The 21,316-nt window shown below is 36.2% G+C and overlaps 1 protein-coding gene across 1 annotated transcript; it reads left to right on the top strand.

Annotated features, from left to right (window-relative positions):
- The first annotated feature begins 2,367 nt into the window (after positions 1-2,367).
- LOC112002906 (putative receptor protein kinase ZmPK1) lies at positions 2,368-4,701 on the top strand. Its single transcript, XM_065780240.1, is given in 3 exon segments — positions 2,368-2,387; positions 3,904-4,205; positions 4,208-4,701. Coding segments are annotated over 3 exon segments (816 nt in total).
- Positions 4,702-21,316: the final 16,615 nt, after the last annotated feature.

Consider the following 21,316-nt stretch of genomic DNA (forward strand, 5'->3'; position numbering starts at 1 on the left):
GATTTTGAGGATGAGACCTGCCACTCAACCCGTCGAAGTTGGTTTTTAAGGGTTAAGCCCTGTCATAGACCATTGGAGGTGCCAGATCCGGCCATGACAGGTCAGTTTCGATCAAGTTGGTCGATTTTGTTGGGTCTTCGGTTTACATGGACACCCCTACTCATCACACCCCTAGGTATTTTGTGATTGAAAAATGTAGTGAAGGGAGTGTTTGATTTGATTGATATTTATATCAAAAAATGAGCTATAGAGCGGGAAAGTTCCCGCCCAAGTCCCAACAAAGTTCTCAACCGTTAGATTTGGATCGTACTGTAGAACGTGGGGGACATAAGGCCATAAAAATTAAATGAGAAGCACGTCTCGTAAGCTGGAGTGACAAAAGCGTGTTTTGGGCAGTTAAAACAGCGTATTTATGAGCAGAGATAGGACGAGATAGGCACAGAACAAATCTGGTGACATCGAAATCCTCCTTTCTTCTCGAAGAGTTAGAAAGAAGAATCTCTAAGGGCTATTGTAGGGATATTAGGCCCAAAAGTTCATTATATATTTGTACATTGGGCCTATGGCCTAAGTCAAGGATAAGGTCTAGTCTGAGGAGGAAGAATCTCCGTCAAAGGAGACTGTGTTAACAAATAAAGGAGTTAGTTTTGGCCATAAAGGTTCAATGGGATTGGCCTAGAATAAATGTCTCCTCGGTCGATTAAAGCCGAGGTTAGAAGAAATAGCTTGCTAATGCAAAAGAACCCCCCAGGAAGTTCTGTCGATATGAATAGACATTGCAGAGACATTAGACCGAGAGAGGTCCTAAAATATCTTAGGAAGAAAGCTGCCACCACCGCATTTAATGTTCTACAACTAACTTCCTAGCTGCATTAATGTGGAGAAGACCCTTGAATAGTGCAAAATTGGCTGCCCCAAGGCGTACAAGACCAGAAAGGGTGTCTGATGAGACAAACACTCAAGTGGTGACTCAGGTGATTGACAAGTGTAGGATCAAGACGCTTCAGAAGGAACTATATAAGGGAAGAGACCCTTCATGGATAGGGGATCGAAGAAAAAAAGAAAAAAATACTGAAGCTTCCTGGAATCAAACTTGTGACCAAATTTGAGAGCAAAATGCAAGAGCAAATATCCTTGGACGTTCTGCCGAGGACTATCTTTCTTCAATACATTTTTTCTTCCTTTCATTCTCTTATCATCTGAACTCATACTATCGTTTGTCTGATTAACTAAAATCCAGTTTTCTAACACATTCTCTATAAATTCATTGTTTTGGGCTTTTTGGGCCTAGGTCCATCCATGTAGTGGGCAGGGAACTCAAATCTAGTCCTTACAATATATATATATATATATATATATACATATAACAATAAAACGATATTCATCAAAAAATCTGTGAAGTTAATGAAAATTAATAACACTAGTACAATTTATGCAATACTAATGTATAATAAGTGCATTTTACTCATCACACCCTTAGGTATTTTGTGATTGGAAAATGTATAATCTCAAATTATAATTGATGCAAATTATTAACTTTTACCCAAAATAAGAGAGAAAAATGCAAATGATCATCCTAAAATCAAATTACAATAGCCTAAACAAAACTTGCGAAAGCCATTGCCACTTTATTTCTTTCTTTGCCAACAAAGCTACAAAGCTTAAAGTATAATTAAAAAAAAAAAGTTCAAAATGGCTCCAAATGTTTTTAGGACACAAAATAGAACTTCCATAGCAACAATTCATAGGAAATTACAATTCAGGGTTTAAATTACAAAGAAAACCAACCACAACTACAACTAATTAAAACTTAAACCAAACCTAGAAACCCATATGTTTGATACTACCACACCTTCTTCTTGAGGGCATAAAATGTCCATGGTTGTGACAGTCTTACCCCTATATTCTGTGTAGGTTAGGATGTCCCAAATCACATTCTCCAAAATGATTTTGAGGACACCACCTAAGATATAATTTGCGCCAACGCCACTCTAAATATACGAATGACATATTTCATGGTCCCCTAAATGTTATTGCGAAGGACATTACAATATCGTTTGCCTCCTCTTTTCATAAATCCCTTGTCTTGCTCTAGACGGCCGTTCATTCTCAATTAATTATAATGTAAATCTAAAACACAGAGAGAAACCCAAAAAAAAAAAAAAAAGAATTAGAGAAGCACAAAAAAGGAGAGATGGAAATTTGGAATCAAACTTACGTGAATATCGTGGAAAAATTTTATAACACAAAAAAAATTAAAACCTTTAACGAAAGAGAGATCATACCAACTGTGGGGGTAAAAGCCCAAAATTATGTATTGGGCCTAGGGCCCTATTTGAAGACTAAAGTGTGTCCGAAGAGAAGAAAATGGTTGAGAAGGAACCCAGGTGGGAGAACTATACCTGGGAATGAACGGAGAGTGTAGTCTGAAGAGAGCGCCAGTAATCCGAAGAGTGTGTTTTCCTCGGATATAAAGAATCTCAGTCAAGCAAGTACCTGGGAGGTTCGAATGACCTTCCTGACAGTTCCAATGATAAAGATAAACCTCAAGCATGCATTGAGATGATAAGAATGGATAAATATCTAGAGGAAAAGCTGCTACCACCACATTAAATGCACTGCAGCAACTTTTCTGGCCGCATTAATGTGAAGAAGACCCTTGACCAGTGCATTCTCAACCACCACCACTCACAGAGAACCATAGAAGATGCCAGATGGGATATACACTCAAGTGAAGGCTTAGGTGACTAACAAGTGTATGATCAAGATGATCTAAAAAGAGACTATATAATGTAAGAGGTCTCCCAGAGATGGGGGGAGGAGAAAGGTCTATGATATTTTCTAAGAATGATACATGCAAAAGTTTGTCTCTTTGGACATGAATATATTCAAGTTTCAAGTTTGTTCTCACATTGATTCATCAATAAAACCTTTATTAAACGTTGTTTAATTCACAATCAGCCTAGCTCTTTCACCCACTTTCTACAATTCATTGTATTGGGCTTATTGGACTCATACTCCAAATTATTTGGTCTTGGGCCATAAATCTTGACCCTACACCAACCACGTGAGAGTGACGAAGAAGTCAGAGAAAACCGAAGTTTGGTCTTTTATGCTTCTCTGCTACATTGGCCAAATTTTGTGATTATTTGGGACCAAAAAAAAAAAACCAAAACCAGATAAGTATCGGAAGTTATTTTTGATGATAAATGATAGAAGATAAGTATTAGAAGTTAATAACAGTTTTTCCTAGATAGAAGTTAAGAGCAATTAAAAATTTTAAATTTGTGAGTAAAGCAATTAATTTTTAATTTTTATAGAACAAAGCAATTAAAAATTTTAAATTTGTTAGTAAAGCAGTTTTATAGGAGTTAAATCATGGGATAGTGAAATTTGTGAAACATGTATTTGCATTTAAGCTTAAATTAAATACCTCATAAATATAAGTACTTCAAATTACTTTTATACCCTCAATTATTTATTTGTTTGAATTAAATATTAGGGGTGTTAAAGAGAATTAAAAGATCTGGTAACTAGCCTTCTGAATCCTCTTATGTGGCATTTGGTATGAGGGAATCCACATTACTCTTAGCATCCAGATTCCTAGGAATATAATTCCTTACAATTTGGATGCCTAGGAATGTAACTATTCCTAAGTTTGGTTTCATTGGGAATCTAATAAGATTCCTAAGAGTATGAGATGATAATGTTTGGTTTATTCTTAGGAATTTTAAATGAATTATTTATTTTTCCCATTTTATCCTTAGATTTAAATGTGAACTTCCAAGTCCTTTTAAAAAAAAAATTCTTCGTCTAAATAAATAATGAAAAACAAAATATAAACTACAAATTATGACAAATTCATTAAAACTGTAATCTAACATTTTTTACTTAAAAAATTAGAAGAGGTGCAGGTGGAATTGTACACAAAGGGGTGTTGTCTGACAGTTGAGTTGCAACAATCAAACATCTCAATGAAGCCAACCAAGGAGAAGCTGAATTTCTAGCAGAAGTAAGCATCATTGGGAGGATTAACCACATGAACTTAATAGAGATGTGGGGTTATTGCACAGAGGGAAAGCACAGGCTTTTGGTGTACAAGTACATGGAGCATGGATCTTTAGCAAAAAACCTCTCAGCTAAGACAGTTAATTGGGAGAAGAGATTGAAAATTGCCATGGGCACTGTGAAAGGCCTAGCCTATTTTTGGATTGCTTGGAATGGATTTTACATTGTGATGTAAAGCCTCATAATATACTTTTGGACTCGACTTATCAACCAAAAGTGGCAGATTTTGGCCTGTCAAAGCTACAAAATAGAGGTGTTCTTAAGAATTCAAGCTTCTCAAAGATAAGAGGAACCCGTGGTTATATGGCTCCAGAGTGGGTTTTCAATCTACCTATCACCTCCAAAGTGGATGTTTATAGCTATGGGATTGTTGTGCTAGAAATTGTGACCAGAAAGGGACCATCAAGGAGTGTCCATGCTATAGATGATGGTGGGAAGGCAGAGCACAAAAGGCTGGTTACGTGGGTGAGAGAAAATATGAAGAAAGCGCCTGTAAATATTTCCTCACTTGAAAACATCATTGATCCAATGTTGGAAGGTAAATATGATATGGGCGAGATGGAAGCTTTGGTTCAGGTTGCTCTACAATGCGTAGAAGAAGATAAAGATACAAGACCTACCATGAGTTGCTAAACCATATGGCAAAACAATAGGCATTATCACCCACGGAATAAAAGCCAGCAGAGAAGTTGCCATTTGGTGATACTAGAATATCTGGTTTCTCTATAGATAGGGATGTGCCTTTACTCATAACGACCAATGCTGAAGATATGAGTGGAAAAGAAAATGCCAAAGAGAGTAGAAGGAACAAGACTAGCAAACCCATGATTGAAAGCTCAAACTAGTGATGGACTTCGGCAAGGCAAGACCATAATTATTTATAAAAGTGAGTTGCCAGTGCAATGCACGGATAACGTTATAATATTTCATGTAAGATGGTTTTAGAGAATATTATACATATATTATAGTATAATTGTTATTGAATTTTGTTAGTAATGAGTTAATCGTGGGAAGAAACAATTATCAATTGCACACGCATATCCATTATAATTGTTCAGTTCATGTAATGAGAAATATAAAAACAACTTTAGAGAAATATTGTAGAATAAAAGTTGATATAAAGTGTCTCTTTCTCTTTGTCCTTAATTCTAAAACAAAATACGCATCTCAAGCACCCACAATCAGTCACATCTTTTACGAAACCCACAAATTTACAACGTTTGACCTTAATATCAAAATTACCGCAGTCACTCAATATAAAATGCAAGAGGTGTTGATATATAAAAGAGTAGAAGTGTAAGAGGTGAAAATGGTGAATTGAAATGCAAAAAAAAATTGTGTGTATGTGTGAGGGAGGAAAAGTGTTGATACATTGAGTCAAAAGATACAAAGTATATTTACTTTTTAATTAGAAAAATCTTGAAACATTGAACCAAATAAAACAAAATTTTAATATTTAATTTGTTCTTATTTCTAATGTGGCACTTGAGAATATTTCAATTCTCTTTGCCAAGAATATGCCACTTGATAAAACCTCATAATTTCATGTGTGAAGTCTCTGCTTTTATATATATACTAGCCGCAAACCCGTGCATTGTGCGTGATAATTATTTTTATATGGTTTTATTAAAAAAAAAATTTATAGTTTAGACTAATTTAATTATTTATTATGTGGGTTGCAATTAGCTCAACTAGTAAAGTTTTTGATAGTTGAATAAGAGATCTGGAGTTCAATCCCTGCCTACGCCAAAAACTGATTGGTATCTTGGTCTAATGATAAAGAACTATTATCAGGAGCGGACACCATAGGTTGAAACTCTCTTAAAATTTTATTTATTTATTATAGGAACAATCATAAATATAATATAGGAAAAGTCATAAATTATAAATATAAATTTTGTCAAAATGAAAACAATACAATTTTTTTTAGAAATTCAAAAGGTAAGTTAATGAAAATATTTATTTTTTAATAAAAGTTATTTATAACTGTAAGGGCACAAACAGACCTACGACCCAAGAATGACTAGACATTGGCCCAATGAGCCCACCACAATGAATTTGTTAGAGAATGGGTAGGGTATTGACTACTTAATGAGCTAAAGTTAATCACAATGAGAAGAAACGCCAAATAAATGACTAGGATCACACAATTATGAAGAAAAACGGATCCTCGATTCAACCTGAGGAAGATCTTTTATATATAAGTCTTGCTTTCTCTTTTTCACAAGTATTTTTCTTCTTCCTTCCCAAAGTCCTCCACCCCCTCTCTTTTTAGATCCCCCACCATGAGAATCTTCATTTTCCTTCTATATTTACACATAGATTATCTCAATCCTACACTTAGAGGGTTGAGATTGCATTCACAGGACTTCTGTCTCATCCAAAACATACTAGTAAGTTTCTGCCTTGCAATTTGAGCTGTACCACCACTGTTCATGGTCATTTCCTCATTAATGCAGCTAGAGGAGTAGTTGTCTTGCAGCCAAGAGATAGCTTCCACACCCTTCTCCTTTCACCCTCCTAGTAACCCGTGCCAAATCTACTTTCTTCCCTCTGTGATATTTTAACTTTATGAGCCTCCTATGGTTACTACTCGTCCCCAAGGTCAACAAGTGTTCGTCTCGTGGTTGTCCAGTGCTCGTCCCCGAGGTCCAAGGTGCATCCTCAGAAATCATCTTAGCAACCCACTCAAATGAGATTAGGAATCCTCGTCCACACAAGAACATTTTGTGAATCATTAAAAAGAATATAAAATTTGGAAATTATTCTTTCAGTTTTAAACAAACTTTCTCAAACCTTACTTTTTCTGCCTACAATCCAAAACACCGAAAAACGTAACTAAAAAAATTAATAAAACTTAACAATGATTAATTGAACCAATTAGGAAAAAGATTTGTTGTTGATAATCTATTAAGGTTATTTTCTTTCAAGAAACTGTAATTTTGTCCACCAAAAACATATTATCAAAGAAAGAATTATTAGCAAAATCTAAGAATTAAATTTCTATATATGCATTGTTATAAAATAATAATAATAATAATAATAAAATTGCAAAAGCTAAAACTTGTCACCCATTCGATTATTTTTGTTTGGCTAAGTTTTGCTTTTTCTCTAAATAAATGATATTATAGAGTACTTCTAATACAACTATTAAGAGTACTTTGTCCACCACAAAGGATTAAAAAATAAACAAAAATTAGTAAAGTCTCATAGTTTAACATCTAAATTGACCACTATAAAAAATCATGTTATGTAATAAAATAAATACCAAATTCTCCAAATCATGTTATGTAATAGAATAATATTATATTTTTATATGCTATATTTAATTCTTTATAAGGCAATAGGATAACATTTAATAAAAATAAAAAATAAAAAATAAAAAATAAAAAATAAAAAATAAAAACACAATTTAAAAAACTAAACTAAGTTGCATTAAATCAAAGTAGAGTTTTAAAGAATATAAAAAAAAAAAAAAAAAAATTATCAACCTAAAGTAGAGATGTAAGAAAAATAAAAAATTCACCAAAAAATTGAGAGAGAGAGAGAGAGAGAGAGAGAGGGAGAGAGAGGAAACTTTTTTCTTTTCTTTTTTAGAGGAAAAACTATGCATAAAATGGAAGAGATAGTGACAAATTTATAGTAAGAGAATGTGAATAAAAAAAAACGAAAATAAAGGAAGATGAAGGGAAATAGAAAGAATGATATTAATGTAGAGGGTAGTGGATAGTGAGGAAATGAAAAGATAAGGAAGGGAGAAAGGTTGTAAAAGAGTTAATATTAATATATATATATATATATATTCATAACAATTATAAGAAAATTGGAAAGAAAATAATATAAACGCTAATGTAACTTAATTAGAACGTAATAATAAATATTATACTTCAATTTATATATAAAAAGCTGGCCAAGACTTATTCATACTGATTTTTTTTTTTTTTTTCCTTTTAAATTCTGATGTAGAGCGTAGACTCGAGTACAATGGTCAAAGTTCATAGGGTGCAACTTTCTTGCGCTTAAAAAAAAAAAAAAAACACTTTTATTGCTTTTTGGCCGATGAGATGTTTCGACCTTCAACTCAACTTTGAGTCTAAAATTAAAACGCACTTTAGACCAAGGGGCATTCACATTGTTTAGCAAAAAAAAGCATTCACATTGACTTGTTTAGAATAAGAGATTATTTTCTAGTTAATCACTTTTAAGAACACACGCCATTTGATTTTTTTTTTTTCTTTTTTTTTCTTTTTTGTCAACAGACGAGATAATTATATTAGCTAGCCACAAAAGGTGAAGTATTGATTATCAGCCTTAAGAAGTACAAACCATTTGCATCAGAATTTACAATTACATTTAGATCAGGGGCAGGAGGAACATCAAGTACAACAAAATCAGGAGTTAAGGAACAAGCTCCTTTAGCAAGGCTGTTTGCTCCTTTGTTAGCCTCACTCCCTAAACACATGCCTGATCACGGTCTGCTGAAACCGCCCGAGTAGTACCTGTAGTAATTAAGGAGTGATGTATATGAGTTGTTAGGGGTTTTCCTTGAGAGAATAAGGTCCACAACCACCTTGGCATCCAACTCCACGGCCAAGTGTGTGATTCCTAGCCGTGAGGCAAGCGTGAGACCATCCCTAAGAGCCCAAAATTCAGCAATAATGCTTGTTATGGTACCAATATATCTCATATTGGCATCCAACTCCACGCCATTTGATTTTTTATTCTATATTCTATTTCATTAAAATAATTTTTTATTAGTATTTCCTCCACTTTTCAAAACACATTCACATTTTTTCAAAAAATAAATAATTAAGAGTTTAAGAAATGAACCATGTTCTTTTACAATATTCGACCTCATGCTCTTAAGGTTTTTCTTAAAAACAGTTGTAGGGAGCTAAATTGTGGTTCTCTCAACAATTTTTCCCTCACAATAATATGTGGGTTTTTTTTTTTTTAAATTAAGGGTGGGCTGCTGAACTAAAAATTCGCCTAATTCTAATTAAACTTAGACCTGGAAATGACTTACGTACTAATTAAGTTCAAATAGACCAGAGTCAACTTGTCTTTATCTGGTAGTGGGGAACAAAATAAGTTGAGATGCCTCCCATGATTCATAACATCTGCTTGATTGAAGTATGGAAAAGATCTTTTTTTTCTTCTCTAATTTAATCATTTCTGTTGAAAGTTCTAAGCTATTGCTGTTGTGAATTTGCACTGTTATTCAACCAAGAGTACTGAACGTCCTAATGTGGATTATTTGACAGGTAAATTAGACATAAAGATTAAAGATGGATATGGGTGTTGAAGATTGAGATTTTGAGCTCTCTCTCTCTCAATGTAAAAAAATCTACTACTATCGTAGTTTTTTTTTAATCATTAAAGTTGAGGATTGTCATCATTTCAAAAAAAAAAAAAAAAGAGTTGAGGATTTTATCATCTGTGAAAAATAAGCCTCACTTGGATTGCCACATTTGAATTTCATAACAATTTTTGTTCTTTTAAACAATAAAATTATTTATTTTATATAAAAACCTCTATTTTATTTTCTCTTTGTTTCTATTACATGGCGTGTAGTGTTTCTGTTTGATTTTTTAAAAATAAAAAACCATGTTTACCAAAAATAAAAATAAATAAATAAAAAACCATATATGTTAGTTAGATGAGTTAGGGTGTTTTATTTTTAGGTTTAATTACTCTTTAGGTCCTCAACCTTCACCTCATATTTCAAAATGGTCCGCAACCTTTCAAATATTTCATTTTGGTCCTCAACTTTTTATTTGTGTCAAATAGGTCCTTATTGTTTGTTGATGGATTAGTGAGAAACGGGTTTGATTGGGTCTAATTTTGTGATTTAATTTCTTAATATTAAATTTGAAGCTACGTTACTTAAAATTTGCCACATCATACCTCTTTTAGTAATTTAGCCATTAAGGGGACCAATATAAATATTCTTGAGGATTTTTTTGACTATATGAATACTCTTGAGGAAAGAAAGGTTAAAGCTTAATCGGTATGCCTTAGATTGGTGGGAACAAACATAAGGTTAAGAAAAACTTGTTCATGGCCAATGATGAAAAAAATGCTTTCAAACAAATTAGAGGAGCGATATATTTTTCTGGGTTGTTCATCGTTTTTGTTTGATGTTTTTGGGTTGTTTATCATGTTTATCCTGCTTGTGTTTGATTTTTCTAGTTTTTCAAATTTTTGTCTATTTAGATCTATTATTGTTGTTCTATTTTTATTTTATCTGTTTATGAAATTTTTAAAATTTTAGAGCATTTAATTTTATGTTGCACAAATTTTAAAATCTATTTAATTTATATGAAATCATGAAAAAGGTGTAATCAAAATTTTATGTAGGCTTTCAAACTTTAAAAAATAAAAAATAAACTTAATTTTTGGTAATCAATTTTTTTTTTTCTTTTTGGCTATAGTGGCATTTTAAAACGTTGCTATAGCCTAATTTTAAAAAAAAAAATGGCCTATAGCAGCATTTTACAAACGTCATTATAAGGTATGGACCTATAGTGGCGTTTTTGTAAAACATCACTATAGGTCTATAGTTATGGTACGATAGCGACGTTTGTAACCGCCAATATAGAAAATGCTGCTATAGCCCAAATGGGCCTATAGTGGTGTTTCACGAATGCCACTATAGGTATAGTTTTTGTAGTGCGGTGTAATTTTGTCATATATAAAGTAAGATTATTGGTCAAAAAGTTTAGACTAAGGAATTATAATAATGGACTCTACCTTCAACCATCAATTGAAAAAAATCTTGAAGTGGTTGAAAAAGATCAAGACTTGCAACAAGTTGTTGAATTAAAACTAGAAGATAATACTCTTCAAGAAGTTGATGAAGAGATCAAAGAAAAGTAGATTAAGTTGATAGAGGAGAATGGTGGAAATCATGAGATGGAAATTATTACCTAGTTGTTTTGCTAAAGATGACTACACAATTTGTTGATTTTCTTGAAATAGAAAATTATGATTTTGTCTTCAATCCTTTGTTAATTGATGTTGCAAACAAATTGAGAGCCAATGAAAGTATCTCAAGAGTACAAGTTTCAGAACCAAATCAAGTTATTGAAGTATCTTTCTATTTGGAGTGGAATATTTGAATTTCTATAGGAAAACTCGAGGTCAGGTTTCATTCAAGTGGAGGGATATGATGTAGGACAAGATGAGAGATTAAATTTTATCATTTGTTAATTTTTGAATTTTTACATAATTTTCATTCTTTTAGCATTTAGGATTTTATTTCCTTAATTTTAGGTGTTTTTAAGTTTTCCTAGTCAAATTAGGATACTACGACGGCAGGGTATCAATTAGGATCAATTTAGGAATATTTCTAATAGATAGGATAGGAATGTAATCTATGAGTTTCACTCCATAGTGTTTGTTATTTATCATCAGACCTAAGGTACCAATTAGTTTCCCAAGATCTTTTATTTAATGTTAAAAAACTTTACGAGTTGAGCTAATTGAAATCAACATTACTGATTTTTTTTTTCTTAAATCTATTTTTGAACAATGAATCTAATTCTTAAAGGCACCTATTTCTGAAATCAACATTCAGGGATTACATTCTATCAAACAATGAATCTCTAAAAGATGTAGATTTAAGTATAGGTGCATCTATTTGTTGATTCACATTTATTGGAAGCTTCTCATGGCACCAACCAACCTATCAGGCCATAAACGGTAAACCATTAAACCCTCAAAACAGACCATCTAATTTGTTGATAGGCATGGGCTTGGAGTTGTTTAGCAGTCTCAAACCTAACCTTGTCAATGTTTAATGGTTGAACAGAAGGTCCAGAGGTAGAGTCTAAACTATGTAACCTTATTAATGGGTTGGGCTTTTTAAACAAATCAGAATTCATTTTGTTGGAAAATATAAGGTAAACCTCGGCTTCCTTTCCACTTTGGAAGAAGATTAGAAATTAAAAAAAAATCTAACTTGGTCCTAGGCTGCTTAAAACTCATTACAGCTGTAGCTTATGTGGTCCCTGAAAATCCAATCTTGAAATTCTGGCACCCTTCTTGCTTAAGGCCTGCACTGTCCAAATTTGAAAATACAATGGCCAGTGTAACTCGAAGCCCAATTGATATAGTTGGGTGGTTGATGGCTCTCAAAATTTTAATGCGGAAGAGGCTAAAGTCTAATTCTGTGAAGATTGTTTATAACAAGGTGGGATAAGAATATCCAATTAACTTTTCTCATATCCAATTTTAAAACAAAAATTAAGGAAGATTTTGCTCCATTTAACATAATTCTTGACAAGTAGCATATAAATGGTCGTCCATTACAATGATGAGTAAGGGTATAGACGAGCGTATGTGCATTAACTCTAGGCAGCAATCAATGACCAAGCAATGAATAGCACAAAATTGTTACCAGTGTCCAATAATGCAAAATTAAGTTCTGGTCAAACAGAAAACGTTGGAGTTTAATTTGCAATCATTAAGCATTGATTACCCAGTTGCAATATAACGTTATACTAAGTATTAACTCAGCCTAAGGCTATATAAAGCCAAGAAAAACAGGTAACAGGACATGAACACACAACTGCTACAAAAATTACAGTTTTTCTAGAGAGAATTAGCTAACTTAAGCATCGGAGGGTCCTTAGTAGGCCCCAAACCGATGCCCTTATCTATTGAGTGCTTTCTGTGATACAAGTTTTACAAGTCGTCCATCATACTAACGAGAGGCATATTAACAAGGCAAATTCTTGCTCCATCAATCTGGTGCTGTCTATGGGGAAAAATCATCAATAAGCCGTTGAATTCTCTATTGACTAAGCTCCTTAAGACCGATGGACTCAACTTATACCACATTGCTGGATTCGGTGGTAATGGCCCAACAAATTCAAGCACTAACTGCTAACGTGCAAGAATTGATGAAACAAAACAAAGAATTGAAGCAAAAGGCGTGCCCTGGGACTCTGACTATGTCGCAGTCTCGACGTAATCGCAATGACAACAATGACGAGGCCTATAGTCTAAAGAATAGAAGAAGGGATACTTCAAAACATACCGTGCAGTCAACTCATGGTAGTGACCAAATGATGAAAAACATGAGAAAAGGAGTTGGATGAGGTCAAGAATGCCATAAAGGGGAAGACATTAATAAACCTGGATGGCATGATTAAGAGGACCAACTCACCCTTCACAACTAGTGTTTTGGAGTACCCCTTACCTCCCAAATTTCGTCTCCTTCAGCTAGAGGTCTACGATGGCACTAAGGACCCTCTGGACCATATAGGAGCATTCAAAACAATTCTGAGCCTCCAGTAGACCCCAGATGAAGTTATTTACAGGACATTCCCAGCAACCCTTAAGGGAGCAACACGGGTATGGTTCAGTAAACTGCCCGCAGCATCCATTGCAAACTTTGACCAGCTGAGTGACTCCTTCGTCCGTCACTTCATTGGAGGCCAACGCTATAAGAGGCCCACTTCCTATCTGCTAACTGTGAAACAGTAGGAAGAAGAGACCTTGAGGGAATATATGAAGCGATTTAACAAAGCAGTCCTAAAAATTGATGAGGCTGACAAGCAAGTGATAATGATGACCTTCCAGGCTGGGCTGATCAACCCTGACCTTGTTTTCTCCCTAGGGAAAACTCCTCCAACCTTAATGACAAATCTGCAGTTTAAAGCACAAAAATACATGAATGGGGAAGATGCGTTAACGGCAAAAGGACTGACGGGAAAATGAAAGAAAGACAAAGGCACAGAGTCCCAAAGCAAAAAGAAGGAGCGCAAAGATAATCTTACGGAGGCCAAGACTAGCAAAAGTAGTCTGGAGGCATCATCGAAGAAGAAGTTGAATTTCACCCATTTGATAGTGCATGTAGACAAGATTCTCATGCAAATAAAGGACGGCCCTGCCTTGAAATGGCCTAAACCACTGAGCTCATCCTCAAAGCGAAGAGATCCGAAGAAGTACTGCCGCTTCGATAAGGACCATGGACATTATACAGACGAATGTCAAGATTTGAAAGACAGGTAGAGGAGTTGATCCAAAGGGGGAAGCTCCAAAAGTTAGTTAAAAGAGACTATCAAGCTCACCAGCGAACAGAGGAGAAACCCATTGACAACCAAAGAGAGGAAGATCGGGACAATCTCAAACCTATCGTGGGAGAGATAATGACAATCATTGGAGGACCAGTCGTTGGAGGATCATACAAGTCCCTGAGGAAAGCAATTCAGAGGCAGGTGAACAACGTCCATGTCAAGCACCCAATGGCAAAATATCGTCACACTAGGAATGACAACATTATCTTCTCCGAGCAAGATGTGAATGGGGTCACGCAGCCCCATGATGATCCCCTTGTCATTATGCTAACCATTGAAGGGTTCAACACCTGAAGAGTGCTGGTGGATAATGGAAGCTCGGCAGATGCAATGTACATGACGGATTTCTAGCAGATGAAGTTGGATTCAAAACACCTCAAGCTTTTTGGATCTTGGTTGGTCAGCTTCAGCGGAGACCGTGTTTATCCAAAGGACATCATTTCATTACAGATTACAACAAGGAACTACCTTGCTCAAGTGATGAAGATGGTAGACTTCTTGATCATCGATTGCCCTTCGTCTTACAATGTGATTCTTGGACAACCAACCCTTAATCACCTTAAGGCAGTGGCTTCCACATATTGCTTGAAAGTGAAATTCCCAACCCCTTATGAAACTGGAGAAATCACAGGGGACCAACTTTTAACTTGGGAATGTTACCAAGCAGTCCTGACGTCTAAAGAGAATCACACTTGGATGGTAGAAGAAGAAACTACCAAACCCATGGAGGAGGTGGAAAATGTTGTGCTAGTAGAAGAAGACCCATCCAAAACCACTAAGGTAGGAAAAGAGCTTCAATAGACTTTGAGGGAAAAATTGGTGAAGTTTTTGAAAAAAAACTTGGATGTCTTTGCATGGAGCCATAAGGACATGCCAGGTATCAATAGACAAGTGATAGAACAAAGTCTTAATGTCAACCTAACAAAAAAGCTCATTCAACAGAAGAGACGAGTATTCTCTCCAGAGCGAAACAAAGCAATCATGGAAGAGGTAGAAAAAATTCTAATTGCTAGATTCATTAGGGAAGTCTACTATCCAAAATGGCTTACAAACGCTGTTATGGTAAAGAAATCCAATGGAGAATGGAGAATGTGTACAGACTTCACTAATTTGAACAATGCATGTCCCAAATACAGTTTTCCCCTTACTAGAATTGACCAGCTTGTTGATTCAACGGCTAGCCATGAACTACTAACCTTCATGGATGCTTTTTCAGGTTATAACCAAATCCTAATGAAGGAAGAAGATCAGGAGAAAACTGCATTCATCACTAGCCAAGCCCTATATTGCTACAAAGTCATGTCGTTCAGATTGAAAAACGCAGGTGCCACCTATCAAAGATTGGTGAATTATATGTTTAGTAAGCAGATATGGAGGAATATGGAAGTCTATGTAGATAATATGCTTGTAAAAAGCAGGAAAGCTAAAACCCATCTTGCAAACCTTCAAGAGGCATTCGATACTTTGAGAAAGTATAAAATGAAGCTTAACCCTGCGAAGTGCTTTTTTGGAGTCTCATCAGGAAAATTCCTAGGCTTCATAAAATCTTAACGAGGAATTGAAGCAAACCTAGAGAAGGTCAAAGTCATACCTGACACGGTTTCTCTCAAGATAGTCAAGGAAGTGCAAAGACTGATAAGGCGAGCAGCAGCCTTATACAGGTTTGTCTCGAAGGCCACTGACAAGTGTCTTCCTTTCTTTAAAATTCTTAAATAGGATTTTTAGTGGACGGACGAGTGTAAGGTAGCCTTTCAGAGCATTAAGGAGTATCTGGTCAAGCCTCCATTACTAAGCCCATCAGTGGAAGGGGAAAATCTGTTTTTATACTTAACTGTGTCACAAATAGCCATTAGTTCTGCTTTGATCCATGAGGAATCTAAGATACAAAGACCAATGTATTACACAAGTTAAGCTTTTCAGGGTGCCGAAGCAAAGTATCCACGCATGGAGAAGATGGCCTTCTCATTAATCGTGGCTTCGAGAAAGCTTCGTTTATACTTCCAGGCTTATACCATTATAGTTATGACAGATCAACCAATCTTAAAAGTAATGAGCAAACCAGATGATGCAGGTCGTATGGTCCAATGGGTAGTTGAGCTAAGCCAATTTAACTTTAAGCACAGGCTAAGAACAGCAATCAAGGCACAAGCTTTAGCGGATTTCATTGCGGAATTCACTCTTCCATACCCTAATCAGGAAGTAGAATATTGGACAACTTGCTCAGATGGCTCGTCTGTCACAGGACTCGGAGGCATTAGTGTCATAATGATGTTGCCAGAGAATGACATGCTTAAGTATGGGGTTCAACTCCAGTTTCTAGCAACAAACAATGAGGCAAAGTATAAGGCAGTCCTTGCCAGCTTGATGGTTGTAAGAGCTTTAAGAGTAAGAAATTTGAGATTGAAGACTGATTCTAAGCTGATTGTTAGGCAAATAACAAACAAATATGAAGCAAAAGAGAAAAGGAAGAAGAAATACCTACAGCTGACAAGCCAGCTCATTGACAAGTTTGATGATGTGAAACTCGAGCTAATCCCAAGGGAAGAAAATTCAGCTGTTGACGAGGTTGCTAGGCTTGCATCAACTGAAGATGCTTCAGCAATGTTATGCTTGCTCATGGAAGTTCAAACAATCCCCATTATTGACGAACTGCAGGCCCTTTCAATTCAGAAACCAAGCAACTGGATGAATCCAATCATATCCTACATCAGAGATGGCCAACTCCCATCTGACTCGTCAGAGACGAAGAAGGTTAGAGTCCGAGCAGCAAGGTTCACTATTTTGAACGAAGAACTCTACAAAAGAGGATTCTCAATGCCATACCTAAAATGCTTGACCCCTGACAAAGCAACGTATGTGCTATGAGAAATACACGAAGGTGTGTGTGGTAACCACTCCGGACCTCGATCTCTGGTGGGAAAGACGGTTAGTGTAGGCTACTTTTGGCCAACTATGTAGAAGGATGTAGCTAAACTTGTGAAGAAATGCGATAATTGTTAGCGGTTCGGCAACGTGCAGCATATACTTGGGGAATTACTGACAAGCATCTCTTCACCATGCCCATTCTCCACGTGGGGTATAGATATCGTTGGTCCACTCCCTTTGGGAAAGAGGTAAGTGAAGTTCCTGCTCGTAGCCATTAATTACTTCACCAAGTGGGTCGAAGCGGAACCACTAGCGGTAATCACCAAAGAAAAGATACCTTCATCTGGAAGAATATTGTCTGTAGATTTGAGATCCCTAGGACGATCATATTTGATAATGGTTGATAGTTTGATAGTCGAAAATTCAAGGAGTTTTGCGTAGAACTAGGGATACAAAAGTAGGCCCAAGTAGAAGGTGTGTGAGAGTGCTTTTTTTCTTAGCACATAGGCCCAAGTAGAGACAAGGATCTCGGGCCCAAATACTTGTTGTTTTGGTAGACTGGGCTTGGTTCACCGCAGCTAAATGGGGCTGATTATGAACCAAGTTGTGCGCAAGTCACATAAAGCTCCTCAAGATGAAAAATGCAATTCCTCTTGGTACCCCGGGGTGTACTGTCGTGGGATCCCGGGCATACTGTCGTGGGATCCCGAGGCGTACTAGGCTTGTAAGAACCCAAAATGCTCTGGTTCTCTGAACTATATGATCTTTTCCATGTTTATTATGTAATAGAGTTTTGTCTTTTCCCTTTACCTCTATGGGTGCTACATAAAAAACACACTACACATATTTTCAAATAATTGTTAGTTTCTTAGATTAGGATATACATTTTAATACATATACATATATGTAAATGAGTTTTATGAGAATGATTCTGCCACGAGGATCCTGGTCCCAATTCTCACAGACTTGGTGCTTTTGCACAAGACTTGTGGGATCCCAAGTCTGAGTGGCTTTGCTTGGGTTTTGCCTTCCAAGATAGTTAGGTGAGAAGGATTTTAGCAAGAAACAGTAAAGGAAGACAATGTAATAAAGAAATACATGAAATAATTGTTAGAGATCCTCAAATCAATATGAGGTATTTCATTATTTTTCTTGATTGTGGATTACAATATGCTCACTAAGACGTGATACAAGGTTCAACTCAGTTTAAAAATTACAGACTTTGATAGCTATTCAAGCTTCCAAGACTTGCAAAGTTTGAATTTGTTGAATCCGAGTATGTGCTATAGTGGCTGTCTGTGGGATACCGGGAGCAGTTCCTCTGTTTTCTTTTGATTTTATAGAGATTTTCCAATAGTTCTATATTCACGTGATACAAGGTTCAACTAAGTTCAAAACTTTCAAACTTTGATAGCTATTCAAACTTCCAAGACTTGCAAAATTTGAATTTGTTGAATCCGAGCATGTGCTATAGTGGCTGTCTCTGGGATACCAGGAGCGATTCCTCTGTTTTCTTTTGATTTTACAGAGCTTTTCCTATGGCTCTATTGTGATATCTTTTCTCAGATTAAAATGGTGATGAATGAATGTCCCTCAGCATGGGTTTTCTCTTCCTTTTATAGTGCGACTCTAGGGCTCTAAGATACTAGCAATTTCTCTCTTTTGCCCCTCAGAGCTCGTACTGTGTCAGTTACGCAGGGGCTAGTCCTTTCCTTTTTTCTCATAGTTTCTTCCTTTTGGTCCAACCAAGCTGAAAGCCCTTAGTTAATGTTCTATTCCAAGGTCCACTTAGGTTGCTGATTCTAGCTATTTTGGCCCTCTTCACTTTTTCAGCTTTTGGCTGCCTTCCATCCTTGTCATTTTTCCTAAATAATCGAAATCTTTTACTACTGGGTTGAAAGCTCCTCCCCAGCCACTTCTACTTATGGTTTTTTCATTCTTGGTTCCTTGAGGTGCAACTCCTTTGTTCATGAATGTTTGTTTTACACTTTCTGACGCATGATTGGGCGCTTGAGCCTTGTTTGTCCTTCATCCTTTATGCTTTGATCCGTTTCAATCTTACTTAGAGCATGTTGTGCGTCCCGAGGATCCCGAGCCTCTAGCAGCCTCTGGGGATCCCGGCCCAGTTCTTTCACTGGAATTTGCTGAATCTTTTTAATGGCCTTTTTAGCTGGAAATCTGAACATAAATAGGGCCTTGATGTCGATTCTTCTTGCTGCATGAATTGGGCCTTCTTTATTTTTTATGGAATGGGTTTTGTTGTGAAATTTTGGACCTCAACAGGGGGCAAAGGGTGCATGGCCTAAAGAGTTGCCTGGAGTATTATAGGCTTACAAGACAACAATGCGAACACCAATAGGAGAAACTCCATTCAAGTTGGCCTTCAACACTAAAGCAGTTATCCCAGCCGAGGTAGGAGACTCCAGTCTTAGGCAAGCTCATTATAACAAATGTACAAACAATGACGAACTGAGGCTCAACTTGGATTGTTTGGCTAAAGTCAAAGACGAGGCAGCCTTAAGAATGGCTCTATACCAGCAAAAAAATAGAGAAGTACTATAATCAGAGGCTAACGCTCAAAAGGTTCAACCCTGACGACATGGTGTTGCGGAAAGTCTCACAAGCTTCTAGGGATCCAGCACAAGGGAAGTTAGGGCCTACTTGGAAAGGCCCATAAAAGGTCGTCCATTACTCCAGACGAGGAAGCTACTATGTGAAGGATTTGGAAGGCAATTCACTTCCACGTCCTTGGAACGTGGAACATCTTAAGAAGTACTATCAGTAAAAGCTATTGCCTGGTCTAATACGTTCTGTTTGTAAGAGCGCCTTGCTTGACGACACATTAGATAATTGAGATTTAATTGTTTTTTCTAAGTATTACTTTTCCTTCAAGTATTTTGATAAAGCTATTTTCAATTTGCTGTTTCTTTGTAATGTCCTCATATACGAGGAATGCATGAAATAATAAGGCTTGTTCAACCATCCCTTTTTTCAAAGTTTGATAGAGTGTCAAAGCTAAGTTCAATGACGAAAAGGAAGTATCTGAAATATAGCAACAAATTCAAATCACAAATGTGATAAGAACGAATGGTAAAAGCTCAAATGACGAGTGAAAATCATAAGTGTGGTAAAAACTCAAAAGAAAAGTCAAAATCACAAAATCTGGTAGAAACTCACAAGATGAGTTAAAATCACAACATACGGTAAAAACTCAAAATGACGAGTTGAAAGTCATAGACGTGATAAAAACTCACAAGATGAGTTAAAATCACAAAATATAGTGAAAATCATGAACGTGGTAATGACTATGACGATGAGCTAAAATCACAGAACATGGTGAAAACTCAAATGACGAGTTAAGTTCTTAAGCAGGGTAATAAAAGAGCAAGCATGAATCATAAGTAGAAGAACTTCAAAGTTCAAAACAAGATAAATGCGTTGTTTCTAAAATAAAAGCCTCAAAACCGGAGGCATCCATTGTCTTTAAAATGGAACAAAAATAAAAATTTACTTAAATTTTTACTTCAAGGAGCACTGACAATCTCCTCAACACGGCCCACCTCTGTCTGAGCCTCGTCAGTAGCTCCTCCTGTAGTAGCACACTTTCCTTCAACAACATCGGTAGCTTCAGCAATAGTCTCACCTTCCTTCTCATTAGCCTCGTCAGCAAGGATTTCAGTATCAATAGCTTCAAAGTCCAAATTTGCAAAATCAGCTACATGGCTATGGTGCTTCATCATCCATAAACGAAAAAGCTTGGAACCCTTGAAGTACTGCTCGAACTACATATCGGAGAAGCGATCAAACTCCAAGAACCTGACAATCACCTTCTCACGTTCCTCATCCGTTCTTAGGAGGACAACTTGAACTTCCTTGTCTTTCTGAATGATGAGCTTTTTCTCAACTTTCAGTGCTTCCCTCAATTCTTTCACCTTCTCCTAGGCCTCAGTCGATTGGTCCATAGCTTCAATCAAATCATTCCTCAACTTTGAGCTTTCGGCCTTAACAGAATCAACCTTAGAGTTGGCCATTACTACGTTCTCCTCGCTGTTTAAGTAGTCTGCCGTCAAACGAAGGGACTCACCAAGAACCTGAAAAAAAGGAAAGAAAGGTTAGTAATTTTCAACAGGCGTAACTACTTAATGAGTAATGAAGAAACGTTGAGTAAAATACCTGCACTAGTTTGTGAATATGGCGGCTAACCAGTTTGTGAGAAGGGATGGACGAGAGACCCTTAAGCTCATCGTCAGTGATGACATTATGAGCTCATCCAAAGGCAGTAGCAAGGTTGTCCCAAA

The sequence above is a fragment of the Quercus suber genome, unplaced genomic scaffold (assembly GCF_002906115.3).
Source record: "Quercus suber isolate HL8 unplaced genomic scaffold, Cork oak 2.0 scaffold_13, whole genome shotgun sequence".
Lineage (NCBI taxonomy): Eukaryota > Viridiplantae > Streptophyta > Magnoliopsida > Fagales > Fagaceae > Quercus > Quercus suber.